At 42.6% G+C, this 24443-nt stretch overlaps 1 protein-coding gene across 1 annotated transcript in view; it reads left to right on the top strand.

The window, feature by feature from the left end:
• Positions 1-24443, top strand: part of slc44a1a (solute carrier family 44 member 1a) — a gene marked incomplete at its 3' end in the record, with an annotated part of 263392 nt that extends 238949 nt beyond the window's left edge. The window contains exon 15 of the mRNA XM_080534791.1: positions 24384-24443. Within this exon, the coding sequence (XP_080390917.1) occupies positions 24384-24443 (60 nt within the window). The remainder of the gene's footprint in view (positions 1-24383) is intronic.

The raw sequence follows: 24443 nt of genomic DNA on the forward strand, positions 1-24443 counted from the left end.
GTCAAACCAAAGTATCTCATTCACATTAGACTGCTTAAAATAATTATGTTGATGCAATATAATATTTGTCAGTTATTGTAATATCAATGTATTGTGTAATGTTTAAGTAATTTAATCTTGTCCACGGTACCTGATTTTCAACTCTAACTCCAACTTGATTTCTTAATGCCAAATTATTCAAAGGTATTTTGTAACTTTAAAGCAATTTCATTATGTCCCTGGTAGCCAAGTTAGGTCAGTAAATCAAACTTGATTTGTTAAAGTTAATTCTATACAAATGTATTGTAGACATCGGTTCTGTTTAAGTGTGTGCAAATACAAAATAAATGTAAAATAACTGATTTGCATTGATGAAAAAAGGCAGTCAGTTCTGCACAAAAAATTGCTACATTTATTTTTGTAACACATTTTAGGTCAATCATGAGAAAAAAGTTAGCCAAAAAAGTGCACGAGAGAGAGAGAGAGACAGCGCGAGAGAGAGGGGGTACAGGCTCTATAATAGAGAATGAACTGAGAGCACCAAATGTCCAACAAGAGTGTAACAGGAATTGCTCTATAATGGACTACATGTAACAATCACGGCACTAAAACACGTCACAATCATGTAAGAAAGTGCAAATAGCCAAATACAAAATATTGTGAACTGGTACCACAAACAGTGCATTAACAAGAGCAAATACAATACTGCATCTGTTTTTAAAGTCTCTCTGACTTTCACTGAAGGAGCCTGTTTTTTAGAGTGAGTGCTTTGTTTGAAAGTTTACGTCTTTCCAGTTCCATGAAGATCTTTTGGACTACCTCAAAGGTGTAGCGGAGGTCAGCAGGGTAGCTGAGGTTCAGGGCATACATCAGTCCGAACAGCTAATGCTACATTATCCAGATCTTGCAACACCTTGACGCCTTCAAGGACAATTCCAATGTCCTGTGGTTCATCACTTGAAGCATGTTCTTTAAGAACATAAATCCCCACAGTGGTGTCTTCTAAGGCCTCGTTGATGGCGTTTTCATCCATGCCCTGTACAAAACAGACAACGGTAAGTAAATAAAGGTAGGTAAATAAGACCTATTAACCAAGCCCTATCAAGAAAATAATAAATAAATATTAAATTGGGCAGACAGTGACATTTTTGATGTAGATAAGGTAAGGTGAAAGTTAAAATCAATTAATCGTTTCAGCCCAAGTGACTCACGTGATCAAGTAGGAAAACAAGAGAAGAGTGGAAGATAAAGGGAAAAGATAAGCACTGATTCATGTACATACCACATATTCCTGCACAAGGGTTTCTGGATCTTCACCCATGTAGATAGAGACTCCCTTCAGGATGCACTCTCGTCCAGCATCTACATCATCACTCTGAAAGGACATTTTCTTGATTAGTGTCTTAATTCAGCCCCTGTGCTTTATTTTAAAGTCAACTACTGATGTAAACAGTCATATGGGTACATATTTCTCTGAGAATATAACACCAGTGATTCTTACGATGGTACAAGCCTTGCTGTGAGCTCCAAATCATGTAGGAAGGAGATTGACAGGAAAGAGAAAGAAAGAGGAGGTCGACAAATTATATAAAGATAAGAGGAAAAGTAAAACCTGAGACATAGATGCACAAATAGTGGAAGGGGAAAAAAAAAGACTCATGGCCTCCCTGGCTTTCCATACAATGTGTATGCCTTTCATGCCAATACATTTTGTAGCAAATAAAACATTCTACAATTAAGCAGTAACAGACTTGAGGTCATGCTTTACCGTGGTTATTGGCACGGCTGAGGTGCGTTTATAGGCACAATGCAAAGTGGAGTGCCGCACTGCACTGTCGTTAAATATCTTTTTGAAAAAGATGGGTTTGTACTGTTCAATTTTGCTAAATCGCATTGCTTTCAGCCATCCAAAATCTGAAATAGTTCTCCATTGTTTACCGTTGCTATAGCAACTTAACACAGCTGACAGCGTGTGCGGAATGATACCTTAACTGGTGATTTGCCCGTTGGTATACAGTGGTTATTGGCACGGCTTGGAATGTGTCTTGGCCAATCACAATGCGGGGTCGGAAATAGGTGTTGTATAATGTTCCATAACCTTTCCAGACATCTAAAAAAATCGTAATACTTTCCAAAAACAATTGAAGATTTTTCATGACTGTGGGACCCCTGTATCACTTACGTCAGCCATTGGTGTCATGTTTCTTTTTAGTTTTTCCCCAAGCTGTCCTCCCCTCTGGTGGAACAGCTTCACCAGGTTGTCAGAATGGAGGTCCAGCTGAGACAGGAACTTGGACTGTAGTGGGAAGGTGGTGATTCTCTTGAATTCAGCGTTGATCTGAAAACGGGTAGAACGCACAAAGGAAATTGGTTTGAACGGCAAACATCAGGGAGAAAGCCACCATCACCATACAGCAAACCAGGGCAGCCTAGGAGGAAGAGAAAGCACAGACTGGTAATATACAATTAGGTATATTAGCAATTTACCAGTGTCCTCTATACTTTTATTTTATCAACAGCAAATCCAAGACGAAAAACCCAGCATGAGATACGCCTTACCTCACTAACTTCAAACAGAGCAGGCCACCTTGCCATGACATTCTCCACCATTGGGGCATCACGCACAACTTCATGCCTTCTGTGTGCGAAGGTCTTTTCCATCTTTACTTTCACAACCTCCCTGTTGTTCCTCTTCTTTACATCTAGGAGTAGAGCTTTCTGCATTGCCTCCAGACTCTCCTCGGTTTCTGCTATTGGGTATGTCGGGCAAAAATTAACTTCTGCTCTCTTTGCCTTTTTTATTCCGAAGACTGCACTGCGTTTTCCTGCCGGTTTGTTTTTTAGGGAGTTTACGGTCACCTCTGGGCAGCCCAGTTTTCTCAGTTCCGTGCGGTAGTTGGATAGTTTATACTTTAAACTTGACTTCCATCTGCCGTATCCAGTGCAGGACCCCTTCTCAGTTAAACATGGATGCGCTGTGCTACCTGTTCCATCTCTTTATCACTGACATAGACTTTGTACTGCACTATTTCCTGCAATAAACCATCAAGGATGGCAGACTTCAACTTGGGATCTGGAATATGTACAGTGCCATTCTGATTATAAGCTAAACTTGCCTGCTGAAGTTTTAATTCGGCATCATAAGAGAACTTAGGCACATGAAAAAAAACAGGCCAAGAGGACCGTGAACTCGTTGAGTCACTCGATGACAGTATATCTGTATCCACAGATCCATCTGACAGGGACGAAGAGTCGTGTACAGAGGAAGTACTGAAAGCTTGAGGTTGAAGGACAGGATTCAGAACAGTAGACCACTCATCATGCTGCATAGTGGTGGGCCTTGACATATCAATGACTTTAAGAGTACCTTTGTCTTCTATTTCTGAAAGTGAAGTCAGGTTAAGGAACTCATTTCCAAACAAGGAATCCTTGAATTGTAGTCGAAAATTGCCCTGAAGTCCACACTGTTTCTTCACTTCAACCATAAGGTCTTCAACGGAGTGCAGGGGAGGGGAGGCGGGGAGTCCATGGGAGAGAGTCAACCTTTGCGAGCTGCCATCAGTCAAGATGATCTTAAGGATTACAGGAGTCCCCATCTTCAAAGCAGTTTACTCTGCACAGACAAACACACACAAAAAAAGAAGATTAGATATCAGACATCCATACATTTTAGATTTCAAATTCAATGGAAAAGCCTCCCCCCACACCTTTTATTTCAATATGCCTTTTCAAAGTCACCATGCGGGCTGATCCAATCTTGTAGTCAACCAATGGATAGGTATCAAGGAGTTGACTGAGTGCCACAAGAGTGAATGTTCTTGTGGGTGCTGGGCAGAGCTCGAAGGCTCTACAGTATAATGCTCTCTGTACCAACCACAGAGCTCTTTGACAATGTAGAATACACTCATGTAAAATGCAGATTTGGTCAATTTCACTAAATTCAGGCATTCCACATGCTGCTCTGTGGGCCAGTATCATTCCCTTCCTATAGGTTATGCCCTTGGTTGTTACACACTGTGCAAGGTGAACCTCAGGTGTGTCAGAGAACTTTTGCCTGATGACTTGTGCTATCTCCTCTTTAAGTAAGTATACTGGTAGAGTGGATACAGCCGAGACCTCTAGGTCAGACTTGCTCAGACATGGAGAGCTCAGATGGTAAGCGATCATCATCTGATGCTTTGAGGCTAAGGAGAGGGGCACATTCTTGAAGCAGCTTGTGTGTCTGATAGCCTGTTTAAAAAAGCTATGCTTCGCCTCGAAGCGCATAGTCCACTGTCCGACAACTGGACCAAACAGCCTAATCAACTGGGGGTAGTGTTCCAAATAATGGTGTTTTGGTAGCAGCTTGATGTCAGGGAATAACTCTTTGTATCTCTGCCTGTGCTCTGTGATTTTACTTTCTAAAAAAGCCAGCGAGTCATCACTATGCACAGGGGCAACAACAAGCTCTGTGATATCCTTCAGATCCATGAGAACAAGCCACGCAGGCTCATCCTCAGGTACAAGTGATCCAACCAAAAAAGGTAAGAACCGGAGAAAGCTCCAATTTTCCCCCCACCGTCTTTCTGCTGGAGAAGCTTTGTGACACTACATGAGGTTTGTTTGTCCTGTCAGCCCATTTGTATAGGGAAACTTCAGAATGGCATTGTTCAGGTAATCTAATGTGAAAAGCCTACGGGATATAAGCACTCTTAAGCAATGAGCTAGCTCTACTGGGATTATACCCTCAAAAACATCATGGGCCAGATCAGGTGGATAGCCAAAGATGACATGAAAATGAGACAGATTTTTTGTGAAGACACATTCCCTCTTCACTCCACAACAAGCTGAACCTGTATCTTGGGCTTGTTTGACATGGGCCTGATGAAGCTCCTTGGTTCTCAGACTGAAAGCACCAGCTGCAACAGAATGTTGCTGAATATCACTACTCTTTCCTGTGCAAAATCTGCAATAGTATTCCACAGAAAAACTCTCCATAAATCCTGCAACACTGTGCGCTCCCAGGTTGTCAGCCACTACACTGAGTACTGTACCTTTAACGGACTCACCCAACAGCGGGACATAAACACCCAGCTCCTCCAGAGTTTTCAGATCTTCTAGAAGAGGTTCAAAGACTTTACCAAAACCGTAGGTTTTAACATCATCAGTTTTACACAAAACTGACAAGTAGATAGATGAGAGCGAGGAATGAGACCCCGGAGGCAAGTTAGCTAATACCCAATAAACAGCACAAAGCTTATGCTTCTTTCGCGAGGTGCCAAGGGGGTTACAGGTTTCAAAGTCATCCACATCAAATTGTAGAATGATCCTTGGCTTTTCTCCAGTGAGGAAACTATTTTCCTTCAAAAGGGAACCATCTCTTGGGGACTTGTACACTCCAGAATGTGTGCCCTCCTGGCTTTGATGGCCCTCAACAACTTTATCAATGATATCCCTTCTACTCAACAACTGCTGTAAGGACTTCAATATTGGGACATATTGGAAACTGCGTTTGTTTTTAGCATCAATAATGTATTCAACTGGCTCTACAACACTGAAGTTCTCCTTGTAATACTGCTTACGCAGATATGCGGTACTTAGAGGGCCACCTTTTTGTATTGACCTTTGCACAGGATTACCAGAGCAAATTGCATTAACAGTTTCTCTAATTATAAGTTCATCGACAGGGATGTTTCTCTAATGAAATATGTCACTCACAATGTCACAAGATAATGGAACAGGTGCAGAACAAATCAAATGATGGAGTTCCCCTAAAAACACATCAACAGCTGTGCTTGGCACATGGACTAAATGCTCCAACTTCAGCAAAGCAGCTCCAAATCTTTGCTCTATGACTTTCTGCAAGTCTTCAGTCTGGGAATGACTATGTGAAGGAATGGCAGTATCTGACTGCTCTACACACTCCTGACTATTTCCCACCAATTCATTCACAGTTGATATCCTAGTTATGACTACTCCAGGTTTAAAATCAACCAATGTGTGATGGCAGTGTTTTCGGTTTTTGTGGGATTTTAATGTACAATAAATGTTTGTTTTAAAGTCACACCCTAAAAACATACAATTGACCGTCTCATTTCTTTTGAGATGTGCATTTATATGAGCAAAATAATCCCTCTCTGATGCTAAATCACTACAAGTACAAAGGTGGCAACTGAATATTGCTTCCTCTTTGCGAGTCACCCCTGTGGAGTGGATTTTACTTTGGTGGACAATAAGAGCATTCCACGTCTTAAATGTGCATGGACAATGCAGGTAGGTACATGGAAAGCGAGAACTGCGTCCAAAATGTGAATGCTTTAACTTGTAGTGGTGCAAAAGCTTGGACCTACTTGACACAGTTTCTGTGCACCCCTTACAACTCCACATTCCCAGGGTGGGAATCCCACCATCACCTAACCCTGTAACACACATGAAGATCATCATTAAAGCTACAATCTGCAATTCAGAAACACCTGCTCTACCAAAATCCAATACATCACTTACAAAGTAATTCATAGGTCTTTAAATACAAGGACTACCACTAAACAACAATATTTTTTTATATCAATTATAATCAATTGGGAAACAACCATAATGATATTTACATTTTAACATTTTTGCACCTATACTAAATTGTTTTTTTAAATGTAGCCTACCTCAGTCACAAGAAAGCAGATTTAGGGCTTTAACAGCAACACAAAAGAAATATGCCACTTACCACTAAAGATTTTCAGAGTGCAAATAGGATTATGGACCTGAAAGAAGATCAATGAGGTGAGAATCAGTGAGGTGAACTCAGTAAATTGACTCTAAATTAAAAGACAAACATGTATAACAAAAGCACAAAGCAAAAATGCAACAGACATTTTGCGCAATACTGGACAACATGGCCGCTGTTGGCTTAATCTCACTTTGGTTGAAGTGATGCAGCTAGCCAACATTAGCTAGCAAAAAAACGAGTCTTCCTAATTCACTTAGTCCCCAAGAGTGTTTGAATGGCCAAATTGTACTTACATTGTACAGTTAGGTTAAATACCTTCCTCTTGGACTTAATTTAGCTAACTAGAAAGCCACAAAGGTGATAGTCAACTTGGCTACAACAGGGTATATACAGGAATCTTGAGGTTCATTTCAATACCTTTCTAAGACTTTTTAAAGACCTTGTCAATATTTTTCCAGACCTCACCGCCACTTTGAGCTGTAACCGTTTACATCAGTGACACCTTTAACTTAACAGTTTGAGTTCGCAATAGACTAGACCACTATCATACAACAGAATTTCCGGTTCATCTTTGTTTTTTAATAAAAACTAATAAATTCACGAACTTTTACTAAAGGTTTTTAGGACTCAAACTCTTTGGACAGAGTCTAATTCATACAAAAATACATACAAAATTCAAGACCTCATAAAATCGTGATAAGACTTTTTAATACTTATTAAGGGTCTTGATTTTCCCAAAATGATCCATCAAATCCATCAAATGCTCAAAGGCTATCCTGGTCATCAATAAAACTGTTACATTTTTCATGTGAAACTTTGGTGACAGCAGTGGCGTACCGCAAAATCCCGAGGCCCCCCCGCAAGGTGGCGGCGGGGGCCCTTTCGCAACGGAGGTTAAATTTTTGTTTTGTTTTTTAGAGTCCGATGCGTTATTGACGTTGCGAAATTTCGCAATGTGCACTCTACATTCTAAATGCTTGACTTAGCAAAAGGTACAAACAAGTGAGAGCAATAGATAACTAAAACTAAATGGTAGACCACATCAGTAGAATGTATTATAAGTAGAAAAGTACAAGCTTTATTTCTTTTAACAAAGTGTGGTGTGCACAGCAGTGCGATATCTGATACAATCTGTAGACTCTCCGCTAAGGGTTGCCAGATGGGATTGAGAATTTCCAACCTAACCAATCTAAAAACTGCTAAATCCACCCAAAACCTGCCAATCTGTCAACCCTGTCTCCGCTGCATCAGAGTCTACTTGTTGCGCATAATAGGCCAGGGTTTGTCACATCCTTTGTTGGGCATCTCGTTTCTTAAGTCCTGGTATATTGTGGCATTTCTTTACTGTTTGCCATCTGGTCTAGGAATACCCAGGGAGACGCAGACAGCAGAAGTAGAATAGAATAGTAAAATAGAAAAAGAAACCGCTATAACCAGCTATATGATGCCCTTCCGCCTGAGTTTGAGTATGATGCTAGACCGTTAGTTAACCCTAACCCTACTACAGCATAGACCGTTAGTTAACCCTAACCCTACTACAGCATAGACCGTTAGTTAACCCTAACCCTACAGCATAGACCGTTAGTTAACCCTAACCCTACAGCATAGACCGTTAGTTAACCCTAACCGTACAGCATAGACCGTTAGTTAACCCTAACCCTACAGCATAGACCGTTAGTTAACCCGTCCCTTACCCTACAGCATAGACCGTTAGTTAACCCTAACCCTACTAGAGCATAGACCGTTAGTTAACCCTAACCCTACTACAGCATAGACCGTTAGTTAACCCTACTACAGCATAGACCGTTAGTTAACCCTAACCCTACTACAGCATAGACCGTTAGTTAACCCTAACCCTACTACAGCATAGACCGTTAGTTAACCCTAACCCTACAGCATAGACCGTTAGTTAACCCTAACCCTACTACAGCATAGACCGTTAGTTAACCCTAACCCTACAGCATAGACCGTTAGTTAACCCTAACCCTACAGCATAGACCGTTAGTTAACCCTAACCCTACTCGTAGACCGTTAGTTAACCCTAACCCTACTACAGCATAGACCGTTAGTTAACCCTAACCCTACTACAGCATAGACCGTTAGTTAACCCTAACCCTACTACAGCATAGACCGTTAGTTAACCCTAACCCTACTACAGCATAGACCCTTAGTTAACCCTAACCCTACTACAGCATAGACCGTTAGTTAACCCTAACCCTACAGCATAGACCGTTAGTTAACCCTAACCCTACTACAGCATAGACCGTTAGTTAACCCTAACCCTACTACAGCATAGACCGTTAGTTAACCCTACTCATAGACCGTTAGTTAACCCTAACCCTACTCATAGACCATTAGTTAACCCTAACCCTACTAGAGCATAGACCGTTAGTTAACCCTAACCCTACTACAGCATAGACCGTTAGTTAACCCTAACCCTACTACAGCATAGACCGTTAGTTAACCCTAACCCTACAGCATAGACCGTTAGTTAACCCTAACCCTACTACAGCATAGACCGTTAGTTAACCCTAACCCTACTCATAGACCGTTAGTTAACCCTAACCCTACAGCATAGACCGTTAGTTAACCCTAACCCTACTACAGCATAGTCCGTTAGTTAACCCTACAACAGCATAGACCGTTAGTTAACCCTAACACTACTACAGCATAGACCGTTAGTTAACCCTAACCCTACTCATAGACCGTTAGTTAACCCTAACCCTACTCATAGACCATTAGTTAACCCTAACCCTACTCATAGACCGTTAGTTAACCCTAACCCTTCTACAGCATAGACCGTTAGTTAACCCTAACCCTACTACAGCATAGACCGTTAGTTAACCCTAACCCTACTACAGCATAGACCGTTAGTTAACCCTAACCCTACTCATAGACCACTAGTTAACCCTAACCCTACTACAGCATAGACCGTTAGTTAACCCTAACCCTACTACAGCATAGACCGTTAGTTAACCCTAACCCTACAGCATAGACCGTTAGTTAACCCTAACCCTACTAGAGCATAGACCGTTAGTTAACCCTAACCCTACCACAGCATAGACCGTTAGTTAACCCTAACCCTACTACAGCATAGACCGTTAGTTAACCCTAACCCTACCACAGCATAGACCGTTAGTTAACCCTAACCCTACTACAGCATAGACCGTTAGTTAAACCTAACCCTACCACAGCATAGACCGTTAGTTAACCCTAACCCTACAGCATAGACCGTTAGTTAACCCTAACCCTACAGCATAGACCGTTAGTTAACCCTAACCCTACAGCATAGACCGTTAGTTAACCCTAACCCTACAGCATAGACCGTTAGTTAACCCTAACCCTACAGCATAGACCGTTAGTTAACCCTAAACCTACTACAGCATAGACCGTTAGTTAACCCTAACCCTACTACAGCATAGACCGTTAGTTAACCCTAACCCTACCACAGCATAGACCGTTAGTTAACCCTAACCCTACTACAGCATAGACCGTTAGTTAACTCTAACCCTACTACAGCATAGGCCGTTAGTTAACCCTAACCCTACTACAGCATAGACCGTTAGTTAACCCTAACCCTACAGCATAGACAGTTAGTTAACCCTAACCCTACTAGAGCATAGACCGTTAGTTAACCCTAACCCTACCACAGCATAGACCGTTAGTTAACCCTAACCCTACTACAGCATAGACCGTTAGTTAACCCTAACCCTACCACAGCATAGACCGTTAGTTAACCCTAACCCTACTACAGCATAGACTGTTAGTTAACCCTAACCCTACCACAGCATAGACCGTTAGTTAACCCTAACCCTACAGCATAGACCGTTAGTTAACCCTAACCCTACAGCATAGATAGACCGTTAGTTAACCCTAACCCTACAGCATAGACCGTTAGTTAACCCTAACCCTACAGCATAGACCGTTAGTTAACCCTAACCCTACTACAGCATAGACCGTTAGTTAACCCTAACCCTACTACAGCATAGACCGTTAGTTAACCCTAACCCTACTCATAGACCGTTAGTTAACCCTAACACTACTACAGCATAGACCGTTAGTTAACCCTAACCCTACAGCATAGACCGTTAGTTAACCCTAACCCTACAGCATAGACCGTTAGTTAACCCTAACCCTACTACAGCATAGACTGTTAGTTAACCCTAACCCTACAGCATAGACCGTTAGTTAACCCTAACCCTACAGCATAGACCGTTAGTTAACCCTAACCCTACAGCATAGACCGTTAGTTAACCCTAACCCTACAGCATAGACCGTTAGTTAACCCTAACCCTACTACAGCATAGACCGTTAGTTAACCCTAACCCTACTACAGCATAGACCGTTAGTTAACCCTAACCCTACTCATAGACCGTTAGTTAACCCTAACCCTACTACAGCATAGACCGTTAGTTAACTCTAACCCTACTACAGCATAGGCCGTTAGTTAACCCTAACCCTACTACAGCATAGACCGTTAGTTAACCCTAACCCTACAGCATAGACAGTTAGTTAACCCTAACCCTACTAGAGCATAGACCGTTAGTTAACCCTAACCCTACCACAGCATAGACCGTTAGTTAACCCTAACCCTACTACAGCATAGACCGTTAGTTAACCCTAACCCTACCACAGCATAGACCGTTAGTTAACCCTAACCCTACTACAGCATAGACTGTTAGTTAACCCTAACCCTACCACAGCATAGACCGTTAGTTAACCCTAACCCTACAGCATAGACCGTTAGTTAACCCTAACCCTACAGCATAGATAGACCGTTAGTTAACCCTAACCCTACAGCATAGACCGTTAGTTAACCCTAACCCTACAGCATAGACCGTTAGTTAACCCTAACCCTACTACAGCATAGACCGTTAGTTAACCCTAACCCTACTACAGCATAGACCGTTAGTTAACCCTAACCCTACTCATAGACCGTTAGTTAACCCTAACACTACTACAGCATAGACCGTTAGTTAACCCTAACCCTACTCATAGACCGTTAGTTAACCCTAACACTACTACAGTATAGACCATTAGTTAACCCTAACCCTACAGCATAGACCGTTAGTTAACCCTAACCCTTCTACAGCATAGACCGTTAGTTAACCCTAACCCTACTACAGCATAGACCGTTAGTTAACCCTAACCCTACTACAGCATAGACCGTTAGTTAACCCTAACCCTACTCATAGACCGTTAGTTAACCCTAACCCTACTCATAGACCGTTAGTTAACCCTAACACTACTACAGTATAGACCGTTAGTTAACCCTAACCCTACAGCATAGACCGTTAGTTAACCCTAACCCTACAGCATAGACCGTTAGTTAACCCTAACCCTTCTACAGCATAGACCGTTAGTTAACCCTAACCCTACTACAGCATAGACCGTTAGTTAACCCTAACCCTACTACAGCATAGACCGTTAGTTAACCATAACCCTACTCATAGACCGTTAGTTAACCCTAACCCTACTACAGCATAGACCGTTAGTTAACCCTAACCCTACTACAGCATAGACCGTTAGTTAACCCTAACCCTACAGCATAGACCGTTAGTTAACCCTAACCCTACTAGAGCATAGACCGTTAGTTAACCCTAACCCTACCACAGCATAGACCGTTAGTTAACCCTAACCCTACTACAGCATAGACCGTTAGTTAACCCTAACCCTACCACAGCATAGACCGTTAGTTAACCCTAACCCTACTACAGCATAGACCGTTAGTTAACCCTAACCCTACAGCATAGACCGTTAGTTAACCCTAACCCTACAGCATAGACCGTTAGTTAACCCTAACCCTACTACAGCATAGACCGTTAGTTAACCCTAACCCTACTACAGCATAGACCGTTAGTTAACCCTAACCCTACTCATAGACAGTTAGTTAACCCTAACCCTACTACAGCATAGACCGTTAGTTAACCCTAACCCTACTACAGCATAGACCGTTAGTTAACCCTAACCCTACTACAGCATAGACCGTTAGTTAACCCTAACCCTACTCATAGACCGTTAGTTGACCCTAACCCTACTACAGCATAGACCGTTAGTTAACTCTAACCCTACTACAGCATAGGCCGTTAGTTAACCCTAACCCTACTACAGGATAGACCGTTAGTTAACCCTAACCCTACAGCATAGACCGTTAGTTAACCCTAACCCTACTAGAGCATAGACCGTTAGTTAACCCTAACCCTACCACAGCATAGACCGTTAGTTAACCCTAACCCTACTACAGCATAGACCGTTAGTTAACCCTAACCCTACCACAGCATAGACCGTTAGTTAACCCTAACCCTACTACAGCATAGACTGTTAGTTAACCCTAACCCTACCACAGCATAGACCGTTAGTTAACCCTAACCCTACAGCATAGACCGTTAGTTAACCCTAACCCTACAGCATAGATAGACCGTTAGTTAACCCTAACCCTACAGCATAGACCGTTAGTTAACCCTAACCCTACAGCATAGACCGTTAGTTAACCCTAACCCTACAGCATAGACTGTTAGTTAACCCTAACCCTACTACAGCATAGACCGTTAGTTAACCCTAACCCTACTACAGCATAGACCGTTAGTTAACCCTAACCCTACTCATAGACAGTTAGTTAATGTTGGGAATTTGTATTAAAATAACTAGAAGTGATAAATCATGTACTATGTGCTCATTTAAATAATATGTGAATGCGGTCAGTTGAGAACAATAGGAAGGTCACGCAAAGCCAAAAGAGAGGTTCTGTTTTTGAGCGACAAGAAGAAATACAAGCTCCTGACTAAAAGAACGTTTTATGATTCAAATTGCCTGTAAATTACTTATTTTTACCTATGTGCTAACAACCATTTTACACCTGCTGTTATAATATTCTATTTTTCTGTACTTTCATAACTAATGATTAATGATAAGTCTATTCTTCTAACTTGTAAATCAAATCCTAATATTACTGTGTAACTTCAATAGTTGTGTTTTCACAAGACATTCTGATAACAAGACATTCTGATAAGGACACTGACACAATGCTCTGCTCATACAAGTACGGATATCACCATGACAACGGGAGGCCAGCAGGACACACTGCTGATAACACACAGTACACTCTCGCGCACCCACACAGAGAGAAGTTGAAGGCCATGCTAACGAGCAGCTGCAACGGATTTTGTACGGACAATTGGAAAACTACTAGATAGGGGGGGGGGGAGGCACCACCCAGCCCCAAATGTTAAATCAAATGTATAAAGGACTATGTACGGAGGGCAGAGGGACTCTTGTTTTAGCGGAGCCACTGCAGTTAACTTGTTGACGGCTAGCTGAGATAGGCCTGCAGAGGTGAAACTAGAAAAGACTCTTTTCCATGGAAATGAACTATTATTGCTTGCTGATGTGCTTGAATAAATATTATCTTAATGAACAGTTCAGTAGTGGTGCCTAATATTTGATTGGATCATATCATCTTAAGAAGTGATATCAAGGACGTCTCGTTGAGATTAAACGAACTCGCTTGTAAGTGACGACTCAATTAAATCGATTCTGGAGAAGTTGATCACCTTACATTAACCCTAACCCTACTACAGCATAGACCGTTAGTTAACCCTAACCCTACAGCATAGACCGTTCCCGCTCACTTGGCTTAATTCAGCCGCTATAATTGAGCCACTATCTCAGGGCGTAAATACAAAGCTCATTCTCAAGTATATTTCGTATTTATAGACTTTAGTACGTAAGCAACTTTATTGTGCCTGTCTGTGTGCGGTTCTTTACTCCATTCATTAAAAGTGTGTGGCTCGCTTGCTGTGTCTCAATAGCCGTCGTTTTGGTTTAGCAATTCATGGCACTCGCCATACCTGCATAAAAACAAAATCCCCTGAAAATTGTATCTGAAACACGTGTTGTCATGTTGGTGATTTTATCCACAACGGTAACTCAACATCCTCCCGGCTCCATCTCACCCCCCCAGCCAGGCGCTGTAGTGGAGCGCCGAATCCACCCGTCCAGAGTGACCAAAAGTAGCCCAATCTGGCAACACTGGAGCGGGACATCGGTTCCTCAATAAACAAGCCATGAGTAACGTTAATGTTAAAACCTTGTCCACGATTCTCATTCATTCAGGTGGGTTAAACAAACTGTATAAACGCCATAATACTGTTGGTTCAAATGTAATATATTAATGAACAAGTTCATGTCATGTTGTGTCAGTACAAATATGTTCTAATTATTTATTTGAGTGAAAAACCCGACCTAACGTCACCCGCGATTGTGAAGCTAACTGTAACAAGCTAGTTAGCTAATGTTAAAGGGTACAACAACAGCTAGTTTAATGTCAACCATGTCTCTATTCTCAATCATTTCTGTAATAATTGTACCAAATTGGGGCCAGTAACACTAACTTGTGTGTGAGTAAGTTATGTGTGTGTGCAAGCATGTCTTTGATATTGTCAATCGTCTCACTTGTAATAGGTGACCTGTAACACAAATATGCCAGTGAGAAAAAGGAAAATGGACATAACAAGGAGCTTTTTTGGTCAAAGGGCAGCAGAGACAAGTACAGGACACAGGTGAGGTCTTAAAATACTAGTGTTTTAACAGTGCAGTTGATTTAGAGTTGAGAATAGCTAAATCTGTAATGTTTTGTTTCTAAGGAGATTGAACCAGGTCCACCTGCTAGGAAAGATGTAGATTACTACCTACATACTGTAACTGTCTCCTTTATTCATTACTTTAATGTAATATAAGTCAATTGTATAGAAACAACTCACCAAAATAGACTATTGCACAACTGATTTGAAACCCCCCCTCAACCCCCCTATTCTGTACCTTGCCATGCCTTGGCTTTTGCTGAAATGACACCACTGGTCTCATAGCCTATTGTGAGTGAGAGCTTTTGTGAGCCTGCATGTATGATGTGGCTCTTTCTGGTACCCCAACAATTATTTGGGGCTCTTAGTCTCCAACTGGTTGGCCACCCCTGGGGCCTCATTTATAAAAAGGTACTTGAACGTCATCTTTGACTTTCACGTGAGCACATTTTTCTAAACGGACGTAAGCATAATTTATAAAAGGAGCTGCGCTTGTTTAACATTGCATACGTGCTTCCTTCCAGGGACGCGGGAAGGGGGGTGCTGAGGGTGCTGCAGCACCCCCTAGCGGCAGGCAGAAGGAGCTCCTCCTGCCTGAATTTAAAAAATAAAAATATTATTCAAACAATAAGTTAAAACAATATAATAACTATTGTTGCTTTTGGGAATAAAAATAAATGTGTTTTTTGTAATAAATGTAAAAATGTGTTTGTTAGTTTTAATGTTAGTGATCACATGGTCATATCTTGCTAGGGAATCTCTGAGTTAATTAGCAAAAATGCTAAATCAGCCAGAACAATTGAAGTGGAGTTGGAAGAAGATGCTGATGCAGTTGCTTGCTTCGCTTAACAACACTCCCATTAATGCTCTACTGTCGGACGTTGTTGAGAAAGAGCAACAGACGGCCAGAAACGTATTAGAACTGATATTCAGATCCATCCGATTCTTCGGCAGCGAAGGGCTTCCGTTAAGAGGCAATAACAATCGACATGGAGTGCTGTCTGTAATAATGGTCAACATCATGTTTGTGGACATTGTGGGACACTGTGAGCTGAGTGGAAATTACTGTAAATTCCAACACATTGTTGGTAAAATATTTAACGTTACGTCGTTGTAGTGTGTGGGTGCGTGCGTGCGTGCTTAACTATTATTGCCCGTGCATTGGGGCCCGTCGTTATGCCACTGTGTGCGTGTGAGCGAACGAGCAATCAGCGAGAGGGAGGGAGAGAAATCGTTATAATTTTTTCCCTGGCAATTTTTTTCCCTGTAGCGTATATAGACAGCACCTCAGCACCCCCAGTCAAAATACCTTCCCGCGTGCCTGCTTCCTTCTATAAATACCAAATATACTTTAAATGGAATGCAGGTGTTACGACCCCCTAGATGGTCTAGGAATTAGGGGGGGTAAAATGTGAGAGAAAATTATTATATGTAAAAGACATTTTTCTACATTTAAGATTCAAACTTTGGATATCTAGGGCAAAGCTATAGAAGCTGATTTCCTGTTTGTAACCCAACAATGAAACCAGTTTCTCTACTTGAAGCTTGACATTGGCTAGACAACAGACACATTTAAATGATTACAAAGACCTGATTGCTCTCTTTTCTCCCGGAATGGACTAAGCCATCTAGAACAGTTTTGGACTTTTGTGTTTCCCCAGACCCAATACTCTATAAGACCAGACTAAACCAGTTTGTGGCTATTGTGTTCCTTTTTCACCTTTGTGTCCCTAGGAGAAAGTGGGGGCCGATTCCCCCTTAACCTTCATCCCCCATCATCTTCATCCATGTACAAACTCACACCCCTTGCTCATGATTGGTCTAAACCTCACTAAGAGGGCGGACTCCTTACCTAGGGGTACCTGGATACATAAATACTGAGACGTAATGAATGAGCTGGACTTTTTACGAGGAACTTTGAATCGTTCAGATGCGTCTGACGAACCTGTAAACTTCCTCCTTCTGCAGAAGAATATTACATATCCTTTCTTATACATCTTGAAACGAAACAGGCTGCCATTATTGAATAATTTGCTCTTACAGGTAACAATTAATTAAAACCGGGGGGACAAGAATGAGAGGAGAAACGGCAATGTAAAATAAACAAGATTTATTTTAGAATAAACAAAAAACTGGTTTCCGTGAAACTCCTGAACTCAAAACTACTCTATCAAAACAAAGAGCGAATGAATATATAATATTAACGGTAATAAAGAATAAATGAAGAAACTTAATAGGCCTAGTGATCAAACTACAAATAACACTAAACACTGAACCTAAGACTAATGAACACAAACTACAAAACTAAGGTATACAAAATTACAGCTGCATTTAACAATAACCAAAACAAGAACAACTCTCAAGCACACCTGTGCTCAATCAGGCCGTCGCCATGGCCGCAGGCAGGAGGAAGGACATTCACCTGGGAGAAACAACACAAGAAACAACACACACACTACAGCTGCAACCACTACAGCCGTAACAGCAGGTGAATAGCGGCTCAAAGAAAAGCGGCTGAATTAAGCCAAGTGCTAAAATATAGGGTAGACGTTCGTCTGGAAGCGGGAGAGGGCAGAGAAGGGTGATTTAACGATTGATTACTAACCAGGCAAATGCTTGTACTCAAGTTGTAAAAGAAAATCATTTCTTAACTCATTTTCTCGGCTGATAACAACATCGTTAATTTTATTACGAGCCACATTCACTTCGCATGAATTACAGTATAGGCAGTGCGGCTCACATGCCTGTAATAACTCCGCATAACCAGTAGGTAATACACGACGTAGAGCTACGATCGTTTCCAGAGCAGTGGTATGGTTACTCTCCTGTGTGTGTTCTCTGATGAATCTTCAGGCTTCGTCCTCTACTAAAACTCTTCCCACACTGGGAGCAGTGGTAGGGTTTCTCTCCTGTGTGTGTTCTCTGATGAATCTTAAGATGTCCTGCTTGATTGAAACTCTTATCACATTGGGAGCAGTGGTATGGTTTCTCTCCTGTGTGTATTCTCTGATGCTTCTTTAGGGATTCTGCTCTATTGAACCTCTTCTCACATTGGGAGCAGTGGTATGGTTTCTCTCCTGTGTGTATTCTCTGATGCTTCTTCAGGGCTCCTGCTTCACTAAACCTCTTCTCACACTGGGAGCAGTGGTATGGTTTCTCTCCTGTGTGTGTTCTCTGATGAGTCTTCAGGTATCCTGCTGTATTGAACCTCTTCCCACATTGGGAGCAGTGGTATGGTTTCTCTCCTGTGTGTATTCTCTGATGAATCTTTAGATGTCCTGCTTGATTGAACCTCTTCCCACACTGGGAGCAGTGGTATGGTTTCTCTCCGGTGTGTATTCTCTGATGAATCTTCAGGCTTCCTCCGTCACTAAAACTCTTCTCACACTGGGAGCAGTGGTATGGTTTATCTCCGGTGTGTATTCTCTGATGAATCTTTAGATGTCCTGCTTGATTGAACCTCTTCCCACACTGGGAGCAGTGGTATGGTTTCTCTCCTGTGTGTATTCTCTGATGCTTCTTCAGGGCTCCTGCTTCACTAAAACTCTTCCCACACAGTGGGCAGCGGTAGGTCTTCTCTCCGGTGTAAGTCTGTGGGTGTGTTTTAAGGTGATTCTTCCGCCTCGAGCTCCTGTGTTGTTGATGGTTTCTTGGTGTGGTGGAGCTGGGCTCGCTGTCTGAACCTGGGTTGGAGCTCTGCTGGTCTGTAAGAATAGGAACATATACAGGGTTACATAGGCATGTTTATTTGTATAGCACATTTGATACAACAAGGGCAATTCAAAGTGCTTTACATACAGCATTAGGATATTAAGAAAGAAAAAAAATATATAGAAATTAAATATCAACATTTAACAAGATAATAGGCAATGAATACAAATATATGAATTTAAGTGTTCTCTATCTAAGTATGTCTCTCAGAGAGATAAACCTCTGCACCTCCTACAAGCATCGTACCACCATACAGGATTACGGTCAGATTATCACGGGGAGTGGCTGCACGGATGATGCAGAAGAGTTTGATTATCATTATTTAAAAATATTAATAATTATTATTATTATTTGAAAATATCATAAATACACTTTATACACATGATATACTGTATCATAAATAAAATTTTATTTGTTCCATGTTGTTCCATGAAAATCCGTTGAGAATTACAGACATAATCAAATGTAGGCTACTGCAAGTACTTTGCTGCGATAGCTATAGCGAGACCTACTGTACAGTTTATCATTCATAACTGTCTGTACATAGACATATAATATCCTATCACTACTGCGGTATGTAACTGGGGTAAAACCTGTTATAGAAATAGCTTTATACAAGGTAGATTTAGAACATCAGGATACTGGGTGGTAGAACGCACTTATCTCGGAAAAGTCATGAAAGGAGGGTCCTGAAATTTGATCGACTTCAAAGGTAGAATTTATTTTTACTCACTAGGTCAAATGACCCCACCCATGGCTGTTCTAGTGTTAACGACCCCACCCATGGCTGTTCTAGTGTTAACGACCCCACCCATGGCTGTTCTAGTGTTAATGACCCCACTCATGGGCGTTCTAGTGTTAATGACCCCACCCATGGCTGTTCTAGTGTTAACGACCCCACCCATGGCTGTTCCAGTGTTAACGACCCCCACCCATGGCTGTTCTAGTGTAAATGACCCCACCCATGGCTGTTCTAGTGTTAATGACCCCACCCATGGCTGTTCTAGTGTTAATGACCCCCCCATAGCTGTTCTAGTGTTAATGACCCCCCCCCATGGCTGTTCTAGTGTTAATGACCCAACCCATGGCTGTTCTAGTGTTAATGACCCCACCCGTGGCTGTTCTAGTGTTAATGACCACACCCATGGCTGTTCTAGTGTTAATGACCCCATCCGTGACTTCTAGATTAAATGACCCCACCCGTGGCTGTTCTAGTGTTAAAGACCCCACCCATGGCTGTTTGGGTGTTAATAATCTCGTTCAAAGCTCTGAATAATTGTGTGACAGTAGAGGGCAGTAGAGAGCAGTAGAGGAGAGGAGAGAGCAGCAGAGGGCAGTAGAGTGCAGTAGAGGGCAGTAGAGAGCAGTAGAGGAGAGGAGAGAGCAGTAGAGGACAGTAGAGGGCAGTAGAGAGCAGTAGAGGAGAGGAGAGAGCAGTAGAGAGCAGTAGAGGACAGTAGAGGACAGTAGAGAGCAGTAGAGGGCAGTAGAGGGCAGTAGAGGGCAGTAGAGGACAGTAGAGGACAGTAGAGGACAGTAGAGGACAGCAGAGGGCAGTAGAGTGCAGTAGAGGGCAGTAGAGAGCAGGAGAGGAGAGAGCAGTAGAGAGCAGTAGAGGACAGTAGAGGGCAGTAGCGGGCAGTAGAGGGCAGTAGAGGGCAGTAGAGGGCAGTAGAGAGCAGTAGAGAGCAGTATAGGACAGTAGAGGGCAGTAGAGAGCAGTAGAGAGCAGTAGAGGGAGAGAGCAGTAGAGGATAGCAGGGGGCAGTAGAGGGCAGTAGAGTGCAGTAGAGTGCAGTAGAGGAGAGGAGAGAGCAGTAGAGAGCAGTAGAGGACAGTAGAGGGCAGTAGAGAGCAGTAGAGAGCAGTAGAGAGCAGTAGAGAGCAGTAGAGGGCAGTAGAGAGCAGTAGAGGGCAGTAGAGAGCAGTAGAGAGCAGTAGAGTGCAGTAGAGTGCAGTATAGGACAGTAGAGGGCAGTAGAGGGAGAGAGCAGTAGAGGACAGCAGGGGGCAGTAGAGAGCAGTAGAGGGCAGTAGAGTTTAGTAGAGAGCAGTAGAGAACAGCAGTGGGCAGTAGAGAGCAGTAGGGGACAGTAGAGAGCAGTAGGGGGCAGTAGAGGGCAGTAGGGGGCAGTAGAGAGCAGTAGAGAGAAGTAGGGGGCAGTAGAGTGCAGTAGAGTGCAGTAGAAAACAGCAGGGGGCAGTAGGGGGCAGTAGAGAGCAGTAGAGTGCAGTAGAGTGCAGTAGAGTGCAGTAGAGTGCAGTAGAGTGCAGTTGCTATTCCTAAAATGGATTTTCTATCATATTTCTCTCTTGACTGTTTTTATTATGTTTTATTCCCCAATTGTGTAAACTGATTCACTTACTTTAGACAAATGTATTAAGTCACTTTGGATAAAAGTGTTTACATGTGGCTGTCCTGTAGTCCAGGACTGGGTTAGATTGGGGATAACGGTGTTTACATGTGGCAGTCCTGTAGTCCAGGACTGGGTTAGATTGGGGAACTAGCCCTGATATATCAACCCCACACAGCGGGAGAGAGCAGGACTGTCAGACGATGCAGGTACTGACTGACTTACACTGCACTGGCAGCATTGGTTTTACAACAGTGCAATGACACTCACCAATAACAAAGACTTACCATCCATCTCACTATCTCTCATCTCCACTCTTCCTCTGTCCTCTTGATTCACCATCACTCCCTCCTCCCTCCTTTGGTCTCCTACATCCTCTTCCTCCAGCTTCACTGCCACCATCTCTGGACCCCACTGTGGGCTTTTCAGGGCTGGAGAACCACGGCCAGACCTGGGGGACTCAGTGCATTCTGGTTCATACATGGTTACCAGGGTTACATGAGCTGAAGAGGACCTGCGGCTGGAAACACTGGAGGCAGAAACAACGCAGGTCGATTAGACATGACAGACAAACAGTTCACTGAACTCCCATCTAGACTGACAGGACACGTCCTGCAAATGCAATAATAATATTACTGATTGCATTTGCTGTAATTTAAGGGTCTGGAAAGTAAACATTAAATGGTTCCAAATGTATTTTGTGTCCAGGAAAAATGTTAACACATAATAAACTATGAAAATAATCTTCTAGTTAGGCTCTACTTCCTGGTCAGACAGTTCTGAGGCTGTGTGGGCGTGGCCTTTGCACGCTTGACTGGCAGCTCCCTTCCAAGCCAGCTTGCTGCCTTATCATACATGACATTCATCTGTTAGACGTGCTTATAGTTCTGCCCTTTAACTACCAACTGTTTAATTACCAACTGCCCTTTAACTACCTACTGTTTAATTACCTACTGTTTAATTACCAATTGCCCTTTCATGTTATAGGGTTAGCAGCATGTGTTAGTGTTAGCAGCATGTGTTAGGGGTTAGCAGCATGTGTTAGCGTTAGCAGCATGTGTTAGGGGTTAGCAGCACGTGTTAGCGTTAGCAGCATGTGTGACTTACTGATCAGTTGTAGCACAACGGCGTTGGTCTGGTCTTCTAATTTGCTGCTGTATTTTCACAATCTCCGCCGTGTTTAGTTTCTTCCCACACTGGACGTAGCACTGGCGCATGTCCTCATGACCACAACTATGTTTCCTTTGCTCAGAGGTTTGCCCTGCCGCTGTCCTTCTCTGCTGCTCCTGTAATCCAATCACTGAGCTGCTCTTGTGACCACCTGACTCAGGATGTGATTGGTCAGCTCTAGCGCGGCCTGTGGTTGAACTTTGCTGAGAGGAATTCCTACCATAGCACTCTTCGATCTTGACCTCCTGACCTCCAGTCTTGACCTCTGAACTGCCGTTACTGTCACTATCCATGTCATTACTGTCACTATCCATGTCATTCGCTGCTTCAGAGAGAAGACACCCTGACCTTTCTCTTATGAGCATCTCATCTTTGGCCTTTTGGTTTTTGATAAAGTCCCGTAGAAACCTGTCAAACGGTGTGTCGTACTCTTCTTTAATGTTGGGAGAGTGATGGTTCCTGTGGGTGGGAGGTGGTGGTGGTGGTGGTGGCTGGAGCCTAATAAGATTGTCCTTCCGGTGGTTCTGTCCTTCTGTCTCTGCATCAGGGGACCCAAGGTTACATAGGCAAGTTTATTTGTATAGCACATTTGATACAACAAGGGCAATTCAAAGTGCTTTACATACAGCATTAGCATATTAAGAAAGAAAAAAATATATAGAAATTAAATATCAACATTTAACAAGATAATAGGCAATGAATACAAATATATGAATTGAAGTGTTCTCTATCTAAGTATGTCTCTCAGAGAGATAAACCTCTGCACCTCCTACAAGCATCGTACCACCATACAGGATTACGGTCAGATTTTCACAGGGAGTGGCTGCACGGATGATGCAGAAGAGGTTGATTATCATTATAAAAAAAATAAAAAATAAATGCTAATATTTGAAAATATCATAAATACACTTTATACACATTATATACTGTATCATAAATAAAATTGTATTTGTTCCATGTTCCATAAAAATCCGTTGAGAATTACAGACATAATCAAATGTAGGCTACTGCAAGTACTTTGCTGCGATAGCTATAGCGAGACCTACTGTACAGTTTATCATTCATAACTGTCTGTACATAGACATATAATATCCTATCACTACTGCGTATGTAACTGGGGTAAAACCTGTTATAGAAATAGCTTTATACAAGGTAGATTTAGAACATGTCAGGATACTGGGTGGTAGAACACACTTATCTCGGAAAAGTCATGAAAGGAGGGTCCTGAAATTTGATCGACTTCAAAGGTAGAATTTATTTTTACTCACTAGGTCAAATGACCCCACCCATGGCTGTTCTAGTGTTAATGACCCCACCCATGGCCGTTCTAGTGTTAATGACCCCACCCATGGCCGCTCTAGTGTTAATGACCCCACCCATGGCTGTTCTAGTGTTAACGACCCCACCCATGGCTGTTCTAGTGTTAACGACCCCCACCCATGGCTGTTCTAGTGTAAATGACCCCACCCATGGCTGTTCTAGTGTTAATGACCCCACCCATGGCTGTTCTAGTGTTAATGACCCCCCCCCCCCCCCATGGCTGTTCTAGTGTTAATGACCCAACCCATGGCTGTTCTAGTGTTAATGACCCCACCCGTGGCTGTTCTAGTGTTAATGACCACACCCATGGCTGTTCTAGTGCTAATGACCCCATCCGTGACTTCTAGTGTAAATGACCCCACCCGTTGCTGTTCTAGTGTTAGACCCCACCCATGGCTGTTCGGGTGTTAATAATCTCGTTCAAAGCTCTGAATAATTGTGTGACAGTAGATGGCAGTAGAGAGCAGTAGAGAGCAGTAGAGGAGAGGAGAGAGCAGTAGAGGGCAGTAGAGAGCATTAGAGAGCAGTAGGGGGCAGTAGAGGACAGCAGAGGGCAGTAGAGAGCAGTAGAGGGCAGTAGAGAGCAGTAGAGGAGAGGAGAGAGCAGTAGAGAGCAGTAGAGGACAGTAG

Source organism: Nansenia antarctica, assembly GCF_963989245.1.
Source record: "Nansenia antarctica genome assembly, chromosome: 6".
NCBI classification, from domain to species: domain Eukaryota; kingdom Metazoa; phylum Chordata; class Actinopteri; order Argentiniformes; family Microstomatidae; genus Nansenia; species Nansenia antarctica.